The following is a 12,546-nucleotide window of genomic DNA, read 5'->3' on the forward strand; positions in this document are numbered from 1 at the left end:
CTTATCCTATAAAGATGAAATCAACAGTTCAGGCTGTCGGGTGTGAAAGAACAGACTTCACACTTGTAGAAAGCTGAGCGTGCATTGAAGTGCATATGCGCTAGTGCCTGGGCCCATTCTCCACCACCGCCCACCAGCAATTTACGTTTCAGTGACTTTGAGGAGCAAATGAATTTGTTTGTATGTCGCTGTAGGCCCTTACAAAACACCAACAACTACACTAAAAAAACATCGTAAGCAGACATAGAAAAATAAAAAAATACAACCTTGAATAAAATATATAGCAATTAAAAGGAAAAGTTTCCCCTTCAGTCGTGTTCGACCCTGGGGTACCACTGCAAGCACTGATTTCATAGGCAAACCGTTTTCGTGGGGTCGTTTGCCATTGCTTTCCCTGGCTATTCTTTACCCCCCAGCTATGTGCTAGGTACTCATTTACCGACCAAGGAACGGAGGGATGGCTGAGTTGACCATGAGCCAGTTGCCAGGATATCTGACCCACAGGGGGCTCGAACTCCTGGCCGTGTGAGTGGCAGTGCAAGCACTTAACCACTACGCCACACGGCTCCCTATAGCAATAAAGCATGACAACTAATAAAATCAACTCTAAGAAAGTGGCTCTCTTAGCAATCACATTGGACCTTATTTTCTTTGCGGCCAGGGCATACAAAGATAGGCTGACCAGACGTCCTGCTTTTGGCGGGACAGTCCCGCCTTAAAACAATTTGTCCCGCGTCCTGTGGGTTTTTCAAGTTTCCCGGTTTTTGAAAGGCTGCCGCACTGCCTTCTGGGGTGCAAGGCAGTGCGGCAGCCTCCCACGAGCGTGGCCGCAGGAGCGCACGGCCTTCTGGGGCGCTCCCATGTGACAGGGCGGGAAACGGGAGCGCCCCAGAAGGCCGTGTGCTCCTGCGGCTGCGCGCGTGCCCGTCTACCCACCGGTCCCGGTTCACAAAGGTGACCATCTGGTCACCTTATACAAAGACCTTCTATAAGAAACGTCTTCATTGGAATCTGATAACAAAAATATTAATTTCTCAGTGTCAGGGTAGAGATATAAACCAGAGACAATCCCAGCAAAACATTTAGCCGGAGTTCCGAATACAATGGGCAGTCAAATATATACCGGGGTAAATCCTCCAGAGCTAAGGATTCACAGAAACAAAAGTGTTAAGACTTTAAAGGGGGGAGGGGGAGGAAAAAATCAAAAACAACCACTTGAATATCCCACAAAGCAAAAAAAAACTGAAACAAGACTTCCACAGTTCCCACCAATGGCAGGCACAACTAGGAACCAAAATTAGAAAATACACCCAGAGGGTCAGGAAAATATTGAAATCCAAATTAAATGGTGGGAATACCATCAAGGCAGAGGTGGGATCCAGCAGGTTCTCACCAGTTCCCGAGAGTGGGTTACTAATTATTTGTATGTGCCGAGAGGGGGTTACTAATTGGGTCTGCTTTTCCGCTAGAAATTCCATTAGATCCAAAAATCATAAAGTCCTGTTGTTTCCTATGTGGCTGGTTAGCGAAGGTAGAAAACGGGATAATTCTCCCTGTTGGGCTGTTTTAAAAACATGTTTTAGAAATATGGTCAAGTTCCTTGTTTAAGGAAAGTATCCTTCTTTTGATTTCTAGAAACAAAATTAAGTATTTGAAAGTATTAAGTATTTGACAGGCTGTCCATTAGAGGAGAAGTAGTTGTTTCTGTTGGCAGTAGACGATAGGACTTGCTATGATGAGTTTAAATTATGGACAGAAAGATACCAGCTGAAAATTAGGAACTTTTTTTTACAGTAAGAGTTTTTTACAGTAACAGGGAAATTATTAATGCCCCGCCCCTGGAATGCCTGGCCACGCCCCCGTCGTGCCCCGCCCTGCCCCATTGGCACTACGCCACTGTTTGAATCCCACCACCATGGGAACCTGTTACTAAAATTTTTGGATCCCACCACCGCATCAAGGCCATCAACACCTGGGCCGTACCTGCCGTCAGGTACACTGCAGGAATCATCAACTGAACACAGGCTGATTTAGATGCATTGGATAGAAAGAAGCTTATGACAATGCACTATGGCTTACACCCACGTAGTGATACTGATAGATTATACCTTCCCCGGAGAGCTGGTGGCAGAGGCTTACTGCAAGTAAAGCAAACAGTGGAGGAGGAGAAACACGCACTGGCTGATTATGTGAATGAAAAATCAAGAACAGGCATTGACTGAAGTGAAGAACAGGAATTTACCGAAAGCCCAGAGAACTAAACAAGAATACAGAATAAACGTGATTAAAATGAGAACTGAAAGCTGGCACAACAAAGCTCTGCATGGCCAATTTCTGGAAAAGATCAAGGACAAGGCGGACGTTGAAAAGACCTGGCTGTGGTTAACAACTGGAACTCTGAAAAGGAAACTGCATTCCTGATTTTAGCTGCTCAAGAGCAAGCCACTAGAACAAATATGATTAAGGTCAGAATCGAAAAATCCTCAGATGACGCAAAGTGAAGATTGTGCAAGGAAGCTGACAAAACTGTAGATCATGTACTCAGCTGCTGCAAAAAGATCACCCAAACTGAGTACAAACAGAGGCCTCTTCCACACACACAAAATAATGTGTTTTCAAACCACTTTCACAACTGTTTGCAAGTGGATTTTGCTATTCCGCACAGCTTCAAAGAGCACTGAAAGCAGTTTGAAAGGGCATTATTCTGCATGTGCGAAATGAGCCAGAGACACAACTCAGTGGCCAAGATGATCCACTGGAATTTATGTAGGAATTACAACATTAGTACCCTGTTTCCCCGAATATAAGACGTCCCCTGAAAATAAGACGTAGTAGAGGTTTTGCTGAAGTGTGAAATATAAGGCATCCCCCAAAAGTAAGAGGTAGCAAAGTTTTTGTTGGAAGTATGCCCGACAAACAGAACACAGAAAAATAAGACATCCCCTGAAAATAAGACATAGTGCATCTTTGGGAGCATTTGGCTGGGCATTCCGGGGGCGGGGCATTCCTGGGCGGGGCTGTGGCAAGGACGCAGCTGCTGCGCCAGTCCTTGGGCGGGAAACGAATGCACGCAAGCACAGGCTGCCACGCACGCCGGTGTACCTCCTGCTAGACTGCTTCAAGTTCCGCGCGCTACTGCTGAGAGGAGGGGCGTAACGAAGGCAAAAATCACGCGGCAAAATCACCCATTAGTAACCCCCTCTCGGCACACACCAATAATTAGTAACCTACTCTCGGGAACCTGTGAGAACCTGCTGGATCCCACCTCTGCCCGCAATACCTTGTCCGGAGGTTATGCTTAATTAAGGCTTCAAATATTCCGAAGGGGCTACCTTTTATGTTCCAAACATAGCCAGTGGGGAGGAGAAGGAATGGATTGGGGGGGGGGGGAGTGCTTTTTCCCCCAAGGGGCTTTTATGGGTATAGTAAGAACTTCTCAGTGTGTTAAATGTTGACAAGACCAAGAAGAAACTTGGTCATGTCCGTCGCCTGAATGAGATAGTTTGTGTTGTCTGTTTGTCAAAACTGAAAAGCAATGATTAATTAAAGCAGTTATTAACAAGAATAAGAGTTTGGATTTATATCCCCCCTTTCTCTCCTGCAGGAGACTCAAAGGGGCTGACAATCTCCTTGCCCTTCCCCCCTCACAACAAACACCACAGCTCAGGCAGCAGAGCGGGGAATCAAACCCGGTTCCTCCAGATTAGATACACGAGCTCTTAACCTCCTACGCCACTGCTGCTCCCATTGGAGATTTGATCGGCTGTGCAGATATTTTAAAATGTTGTTTGGGAAGCACAGGGATCTTCACAGCGCAACTGAGGATAAACCATGGCAGTCCCTGGCCCATTATACGCTGCTGATCGGCCCCATAGCATGGGAAAGGTTCCTCCGGGGCAGAGATTTTTGTACTGGCACGCTCTGTATTATGGTGCCGCGGATCCCGAACACCCCACGGTTAGTGAGAGCAAGGAAACCCTGATGTTTTCCCCTGCTTTGGGGTTTCCCACACACACACAAACACGCTTCTCAGGGGCATTTCCGGAGGATCAACAGATGGCTTTTGCAAGAAGCACAGAAATATTGCTATAACACAGAAATATCGATGTTGAAACGATAAGATCTTTAAAGACAAAAGCAGGGACAGGCAAGCCGCACAGCAGGCAGTGGGGCACTTCCTCACGTGTAAACAGGGAAACATGAGGAGGCGTCACAGCAACCCCACTGCAAAACGAAGAGCTTTGAGGAAAGCGTTCCCTGGGCCACCATATAACTGGTGCTGCCTCCTATGGCCGCCATTTTTGTGGTTGCGCTCATTGAGTGGTGTCACAATACCAAAGGTGTGCACAGACTCCAAAGGGTTAGGGGGCCCTGCCCTAGCCAGTTACCTAGATGCCCCTAATTGGATGGGCTGGCCACAAACAGTTCTCCAGAGGTGGGATCCAGCAGGTTCTCACAGGTTCCCGAGAGTAGGTTACTAATTATTTGTGTGTGCCGAGAGGGGGTTACTAATTGGTGATTTTGCCACGTGATTTTTGCCTTAGTTACGCCCCTCCTCTCAGCAGTAGCACGCAGAACTTGAAGCAGTCTAGCGGGAGGTGCACCGGCGTGCGTGGCAGCCTGCGCCTGTGTACATTCATTTCCCGCCCGACTGGCGCAGCGGCTGCGTCCTTGCCACAGCCCCGCCCAGGAATGCCCCGCCCCCGGAATGCCCCACCCAGCCCCATTGGCACTACGCCACAGTTTGAATCCCACCACCATGGGAACCTGTTACTAAAATTTTTGGATCCCACCACTGCATATAACATTCCTTTTTTTGCAACACAGCTGGGCTAATGTTGCTGTCCCAGGTTGTCCTCTGAAAAGTCTGGGATGCGAAGATATTTTTATGATGCTGAGGCAACAGAAATGCAGGCCAGCTTCCCCTTTGCAGCTGGATCCTATGGAGTCCATGTGTTTCAAAGGGGATTTACATCCTAGTAAACGACCCAGGCCCCAGCCTAGAAGGCCCAGGCTAGCATAGTCTTGTCAGCTCTTGGAAGCTAAGCAGGGTCGGCCCTGGTTAGTATTTGGAAGAAGAAGAAGAAGAGGAAGAAGAAGAAGAAGAAGAAGAAGAGGAGGAGGAGGAGGAGGAGGAGGAGGAGTTTGGATTTATATCCCCCTTTCTCTCCTGTAAAGAGACTTAAGGTGGCTTACAAGCTCCTTTCTCTTCCTACCACAGACACCTTGTGAGGTAGGTGGGGCTGAGAAGAACTGTGACTAGGCCCAAGGTCACCCAGCAGGAATGTAGGAGTGTGGAAACACATCTGGTTCACCAGATAAGCCTCTGCCACTCAGGAGTAGGGAATCAAACCCGGTACTCCAGATTAGAATCCACCTGCTCTTAACCACTACACAAGCTGGCATGGGAGACCACCAAGGAAGCCCAGAGTGGCTATGCGGACAAACTACCTTTCTTAGTCTCTTGCCTGGAAAACCTCAGTCACAGAACCTCAGATTCTCCCGGAAGGCACTGTCCACTACCACACTAAATGACCACAGCATTGGAAGCTTGAAGCTGGCTTCTGTTCGAAGCACATGCACTTGAAGTATAGGCACAAGTCGCAAAAATACACACACCTGCACTGCAGTTAAACTATGACCGGGGGTGCGGCTGCGGGTGCGGCTGCGGGTGTGTGTGTGTGTGTGCGTCCACCATTCAAATCTGGCCTCCCTGTCACAGACTCACTCTGCACCCAGTCCCCATCTATCAAATGAACAAGAACCCAGCTGCATCTTAAAGCAGTGGCGTAGCGCCAACGGGACAGGGTGGGGCACGACACCCTGGGCACGTGCCTGTGCGGGGACATGGAAGGGGTGTTCCAGGGTGGGCAGGCAGGGGCGTGGCAGGGGTGAAGGGTGAAGGCATGCCCCAGGCACAATTCCCCGCCCCTGTCTTAAAGCCTGATGACATTTTATTCCAAGAGGGCACTAGTCCATGGAAACTGCTGCTGGAGTTAAATGTCATAGGTCTTTCTGATGCACCCAGCCCCTGCTTATTATTGGGGCCACGACGGATTTGCACACCCGGGCCTTGGGGATGCACCTCGAGGTGGGACCTGGGGATCCCCCACAATCACAGCCAATCTCCAGGCTGCAGAGATAGATCCGTTTCCCTGGAGAAAATGAACACTTTGGAGGGTGGACTCTGTGGCATTTCACTCCACTTATCTCTGTATCCTCCCCTGGCTCCATCCCCAGATCTCCAGGAGATTCCCAGTCTGGATCTGGCCACCCTAACCACACACACCCATCCTCCACCAGTGGGCAGGTTGACCCAACAGCTCTATGGGGGTCTGCAACCTGCAGCTCTCCAGATGTTCATGGACTACAATTCCCATCAACCCCTGCCAGCATGACAATTGGCCGTGCTGGCAGGGGCTGATGGGAATTGTAGTCCATGAACATCTGGAGAGCCGCAGGTTGCAGACCCCTGCAAGAATAGTCACTGGCAAGATGGAGGCACTCAACACAGGCCTGTCTCACTAGCTTCAAAACAAGAATGTAATAGTTCCCCTTGGTGAATCTAAGTGCTTTCCGCACTGCGGAAAGGGCGCCCCTGCACCGGAAGGAATTCTGCCGGTGGAGGGGTGGGGGCCATTCGCACGGGAGCGTGCGAGCGGCCCCCCCCCACTCACCTCGTCACCTTCGTTGCCCTGCTGGATTCCTAAGACCCGCCCACGCTGCCCTTCAACCTCCAGGGGTCAAAGGACAGCAAGGGAGGGTCTCAGCAGTCCAGTAGAGCAACGAAGGCGACGAGGTGAGTGGGAGAGGGATGTGGGAAACAGCGTGTTCCCGGCGGTGCCATTCGCACCGCGCCGGCGGGAACGCACGTTTTTGCCGTCCCCAGGGTGCCGTATATGGCCCGTGCGGAAAGGGCCAACGGCTCATTCCGCACATGCAGAATAATGCACTTTCAAACTGCTTTCAGTGCTCTTTGAAGCTGTGCGGAATGGCAAAACCCACTTGCAAACATTTGTGAAATTGGTTTGAAAACGCATTATTTTGCGTGTGCGGGAGGGGCCTAGGCCATGATCCCCTACAGCGATTCAGAATGTACACTTGCCATGTGCATTATCTTCCCTTCCCAATGAAATTGAGGCTATAAGCACCTTGAGGGTGGAAAATCTATCCTGGCTCGTGGCATTGCTCAGCCTAGGCATCTCCACGGCACAAGAGTTTCTTCACAACCGTATTTTAAAGAGGCTTCCTATTCTGTCCCCTCGGAGAAAGGGGAACAAGTCGGTCCAAAGGGACAGAGGCGCGGGAAGGCTCCTTTCGGCCTGAATTCCCACGGGTGGGGCCCAGCCGCGCATGGAAATTTGGACACAGGTGCTGTTTCTGAGCCCACACTGTCCGGGCGTTGGGTTTCACTCCAGATCCGCATTGTGAAGTGTTAGGAAACTGTGTTCCTGGGACAGACTGTTCAGCCGGGTTGGCGGGGGGCGGGGGGGGTGTCCAGCCGTCTCAGCAGCCGCAGGAGTTTTTCTTGGCCTGGCGGCACATCGCATGCTCTCTGAAAACATTGCCTCGGACAAATTTCTCACCGTGCAGAGGAAGTATAAACTTCCTGTTCCAGAAGAGGGGGGGGGGGGCAGCAAAAAGATCTCCTTCGCAACCATCACCTCCTGTCTTCTGGGAATGGAAGAAATTCACTCCAGGAACGAACGTCTAATTTGTGTTTACAGCTCTTTAGGGGAGCAGGGTCCACGCACTCACGCACATGTTCACTTTCTCCACAAGATGTTCACCCCTGGCAAATAAAAGCGGACTCCCGATGCCGGGGAGGAGCAATTCTCAAGCTGGGATCGGATCCCTCCGGAGCTCTTTCCCCAGATGAAAATGTATCCCGAGTCGAGACCTGTTAGGCCCCCAAAATGCCAGCCCCAATTAGGTCTGACTTCTAATTCGACACGTTCTCTCTGTGGCCAGAGAATTATCTGCACAGAATCTGTGCCTTAGAGGGTAAAAATCACCAAGCTCCAAAATTGTTTAAAAGGGTTCGGAAGAATAAAGCAGGAGTGTTTGTTTGGAAACTTTTGATCAAGGCATCCCATTGTTCTTGAGACAAAGGAGAGGTTGTGTTGGGATGTTTGGGGGGGGGGGGGTTGGACTTTGTTCTCCATGTGGTGTAGAATATGCCCCACCACAAAGACTCCAGCCATCAACACAAAGCATCATAAAGCTAGAGTTTTCCATTCAGTCCCCACTGGCAAAGACTGTGGACTTGGGTTTGGGTGTGTGTGGGGGTGTGTGTGTGTGTGTGTGTGTGTGTGTGTGTGTGTGTGTGTGTGTGTGTGTGTGTGTGTGTGTGTGTGTGTGTGTGTTAGTTAGACTACTTCTGCTTTAAAGTGCAAACTGAAAGTCAAGGATATTTCCAATATATTTTTTCATTTACAATAGTAAAGTAGGGAGGAGAAAGTCAATCATCCATCCCGGCTAGGCCAAATAATGGATGGGTTTGCTGTTTCCTCTGTGGGGTAAGAATGTAGATTCTCGACACCCTCTTCCACGGAAGGCTTTGAGACTGGTTGTCTGTTTGGTTCTCTCTTTAGGCTGGGGTGTGGAGATTCCCCGTTCTCTGTCACACGGCGGAACCTGCAGTTTCTCTTTGGTCTTTTATGGAGAAATGTGTCCTGGACTGGGATCTAAACTTTGGGGACAGGGAGTCATACAGAAGAATTAATCCGCAGTCAGGGGGATAACTGATATAGATTTTCTTACGGGGTTCAGTTGGTAATAAAAAAAAGAAAATTGATGATCTGGATGTTTAATGTGAGTTTTTATTCATCCCTGGGGAAATGTCCACTTTCCAGAGGGAATTATTTTCTATTTTGCCTTCTCGATTGCCGGGAGGGGGGCGCAGAATAATAAAAGTTTGGGTGGGAAGACAGTGCTTTATACCCCTGGAATGCCTAGTCTTTTCAAAGCTGTTCGTGAAAATGCGTTGGGCACCTTCTCAGATCCACCACAGCTGATGAAAGAGTCTGGGCAGGTCCCAATTTAGAGATGTTTGGGGGTGGGGCTTTGGGAAGCGTGACAAGATAACACAGATATCAAACCTGAAAAGACCGAAGGGGCGGATAATTTTCTCCAAAAAGGACTGGAGGAAAAAGGGGTAGGTTTGAAAAGGGTGGCTTAAAAAAACACACCATATACAGCATTTTGAAGACTAGGTTTTTTTCACAGGTATAAAAAGAGGGGGGGGGGTCGCTTTGTGTTTGCATACAAGGCATAACTGCATCCAATAATTTTGTTGCTGTTGTGTATAACTTTTACAAGGGAGTCGTCTTACATCCAGGGATGTCTTTCTTTCAAGTAAATGTGGGATCTATCAACTCCCAAGAATCTGAATTAAAGATTTCTTGTTTGTAAAGGATAGTTTGGATTTGGCTCTGAAGCACACACCGTCCCACCCACCCCCATAACAAAGAAAACCACAACTTACTTGCATTGACACAACCTTTGTTTCATAAATTCTACAGCCTTCATAAGGAAGAGTCAAACCCTTATGAATTTGACCCCCCATCACTATACTCTGGGGGTCATCTGTGGAGAGAATAGAACATTCTCTCTGCCTAGAAGGGGTGCCTAGTTTTATTGTAACATGTAATTGTGAATTCTTTTGTTCTCTCGCTTTCTGCTTTTATATATAAATACTGCTTTACAGGAGCAAACCCCCACCTCCCTTGGATCTGGGACATTTTTCTTAGTACTTTTCTCCCCAAGATAAATTATTTGCTTTTAAAAAACTAACACCTCCCTGCCCCCCCCCCCTGACTAATTTACAAAGTAAACTTTTTTAGCTGAGACCACCAGAAAGTTCCAAAGTCTGCTTAAAAAAAATTGTGTGGAAGGGAATGTAAGAAGTGCCATTTTTTAAAAGGGGTCTCTCCTTTTAATGCCTGAATCCTACTTTTTCAAAACTCTGCCATGCTTAAATGGGGGGGGGGGGAGGGCAGATTTCAAGTCAGTCTTAAGCCCAGTCTTAAATCAGTCTTAAGCCCAAAACACAGCATGCAAAATTTGACATTAAAAAAAAAAAGTTTGAAAGTTTGTCTCCAGAGAGCAAAATTAAATGTATAGGTCATTGGGGGCCGGGGTGGGGGGGAGAGGCATACTGGATTTGGTGCACCCCCCTTGCCAAAAACACCATTCTAGATTTAAAACATTCTTATCTATTTCTTTTGAAAATATATCCCTTCTCCCACTAAACAATACAGAGCCTATCATGTTTGCAGTTGGACGAAATCTTTGGACATCCCCCCCCCCCCCAACTTTCTAATTTTTGTAGATGGTTTCCAGTTTTTAAAAAGAGTGCGGGAGGATTAAATCGATCCCTACAGGCATTTAAAAGAGAAAGCAGAGCTACTTAAGGAATAAAAATGGGTGTGTGTATATATGTGTGTGTGTGTGTGTGTGTGTGTGTTTTGTTTAGAGAGACACTCATCATTCTTTGTTGGTGGCAAAGTATTTTAATTATTTGGCCCGTTGTTATGGAATGTTTCGAGGGCACGACTGAGATTTCTTTCCACCTCCTTCTCCCTTCTTTAAAAGAGCTTTTTCCCCTTTGGGTTCTTTAGGAACTTTTTAAATTAACAGTTTTCTTCTGAGTGGTTTTGTGTATGTGTGTGTGTGTTGCTCCAAAAATAAACAAAAAAAGAGAGCCCTCTCTTTTTTTGGCTGTTTTTGTTTTTAAAATTTAAAAGATCATTTTAATTCTTTTCTTTCTTTTTTTTACCACGGCTTTCCCTTCTTGGCACCCCAAAACGTCCATAAAAATCCCCATCCCCATCGTGCGGTCGTATGGCTGGCATCCTCCCCGCCTCTCTCCCCATCCTCTCTTTCACACCATCCCGTCCTCACCACCATCTGCTTGCCACCTTTCCCCTCCTCTTAAAAAGAATCCCATTTAAACATATATCTAGATACAGATTAGAGAGTCCAAGCGTTCTACTTACACATCAGAGAATCCACCCGCAGCAATGCCAAACCGAGCAAGAGCACTTTCATCATAGTGGAAAAAAAGAGAAAGCCTTTTTTTCCCCCAAAAGGGAGTGATACTTTTTTTTCTCTTCTAGAAGGGATCCCTCTTCTGCCTTCCCAATGGTCCTTTGCTGTACCCTCCCCCCAAAAAAGGCTCCTGTTAAGTATGTTCTCATGAGCATTTGGGGAGGGGGGGGGGCAGAATCTCCTGTTGGTTTTTGTCCCTCAGCTTTCCCTTCCAAAAAAAAAACAACCCCTCCAATAGAAAGCACTAACCAAGGGATTTCCTAAGCAAGTCTGTGCTGTTCAAACTTGACAAGTTGCTTAATACCTCTTTTTCTTCCCGCCCCGCCCTGCCCTTCCCCGCCCCTCTGGGCTTTGTGGGGGGGGGGGGGATGAGGTTGAAATTAACAAGTCTTTGCTCAAATGAGATACCCCCTCCCTTCTTCTTGTGATCCATCCATCCAGCTCCTCTTTGCTAGCTGGGGGGGGGGGAGCCCCAGAGTTAAGAGCTCCCCTTCTCCAAAATATTCCTTATCCCCCCCCCACTCCCAGTTTTGACCTCCTTTTGCCTGTTACTCAATCACGACTCTGAAAAGATCACTTCTGACTCAGGGTAGTAAATACCTCCTCAGCTATTTGGCTGGGCTGTTACTGGATCGTTTCTTTTTTGTATGTGTGTGTATGTTGTTTTTAAAATCCCCCCCCCTTTTTTTTTTCAAAAATGTTTTTTTTTTTTGACTGCCTGAGTGGGTAGGTTGCATTTTGGCTTTTGGGGCTGATGTCATGATGTTCTTTCAAAAAATACTTTAAAAAGTTTCCCCCACCCACTTTCTCCATGCGGGTAGAAGCAATGGAGGGGAGCTCACACACACCCCTGAATCAGCCGGATGATCCAAGCGTCTGGACTCGTCCGGAGTTGGCCCAGGAGCCAAGAGCTTTTATGGGCATGATAGCATTCATATGTCTAGCTCCAGATCGTTTTTAAAAATGGGACTGACTCAGCTGCACCAGTTTGGGAGTTACACAGGGCTTCTCAGCAAGTGCCGCCAAAGGGTTGAGTGTGTGTCAAAAGCTTGCATGCCCGGCCATTTCATTTGTCCCACAGGCTTCTTGATTTCTGCAAGTCTCCTTAGCCCGTGTAGTCACGAGCATTCAATTTGTTCTTGACTAAGTACAGGCAAAAAGAGATTTTTCCAAGAGCATTCTTGAAGACGGAGCTGGGGTGACTTACTATATCTAAGTTTTTCAGAATTATTAGCATGTTGTTCAATTTTGCAGCTGACCTCACATGATGATGCATTTTTGCTTGTTTTTGGTGTAAAATCAGAACATTTTTTACGCCAAAAGTCACCTGCTTTGCAAAGAAAAATATATTTTGGTTCAGGTACCTGGAAGAGAGCAGTCCTGGTAGCCCAGTGAAGGACTAAAACTGCATGCAACCTAACGCCCTTGACCCAAAAGGCTGATCACTGTAACATGCCTTTGAAATAAGACATACGCTACATAGTTAGATCCTCA

At 47.7% G+C, this 12,546-nt stretch overlaps 1 protein-coding gene across 1 annotated transcript in view; it reads right to left on the reverse strand.

Annotated features, from left to right (window-relative positions):
* The window catches only part of CRLF1 (cytokine receptor like factor 1), a 49,042-nt gene extending 37,447 nt beyond the window's left edge, over positions 1–11,595 (reverse strand). The window contains exon 1 of the mRNA XM_048497776.1: positions 11,001–11,595. Within this exon, the coding sequence (XP_048353733.1) occupies positions 11,001–11,055 (55 nt within the window). The 5' untranslated portion in view covers positions 11,056–11,595. The remainder of the gene's footprint in view (positions 1–11,000) is intronic.
* Between the last annotated feature and the right edge of the window lie 951 nt (positions 11,596–12,546).

This window comes from Sphaerodactylus townsendi, linkage group LG05 (assembly GCF_021028975.2).
Source record: "Sphaerodactylus townsendi isolate TG3544 linkage group LG05, MPM_Stown_v2.3, whole genome shotgun sequence".
NCBI lineage: Eukaryota > Metazoa > Chordata > Lepidosauria > Squamata > Sphaerodactylidae > Sphaerodactylus > Sphaerodactylus townsendi.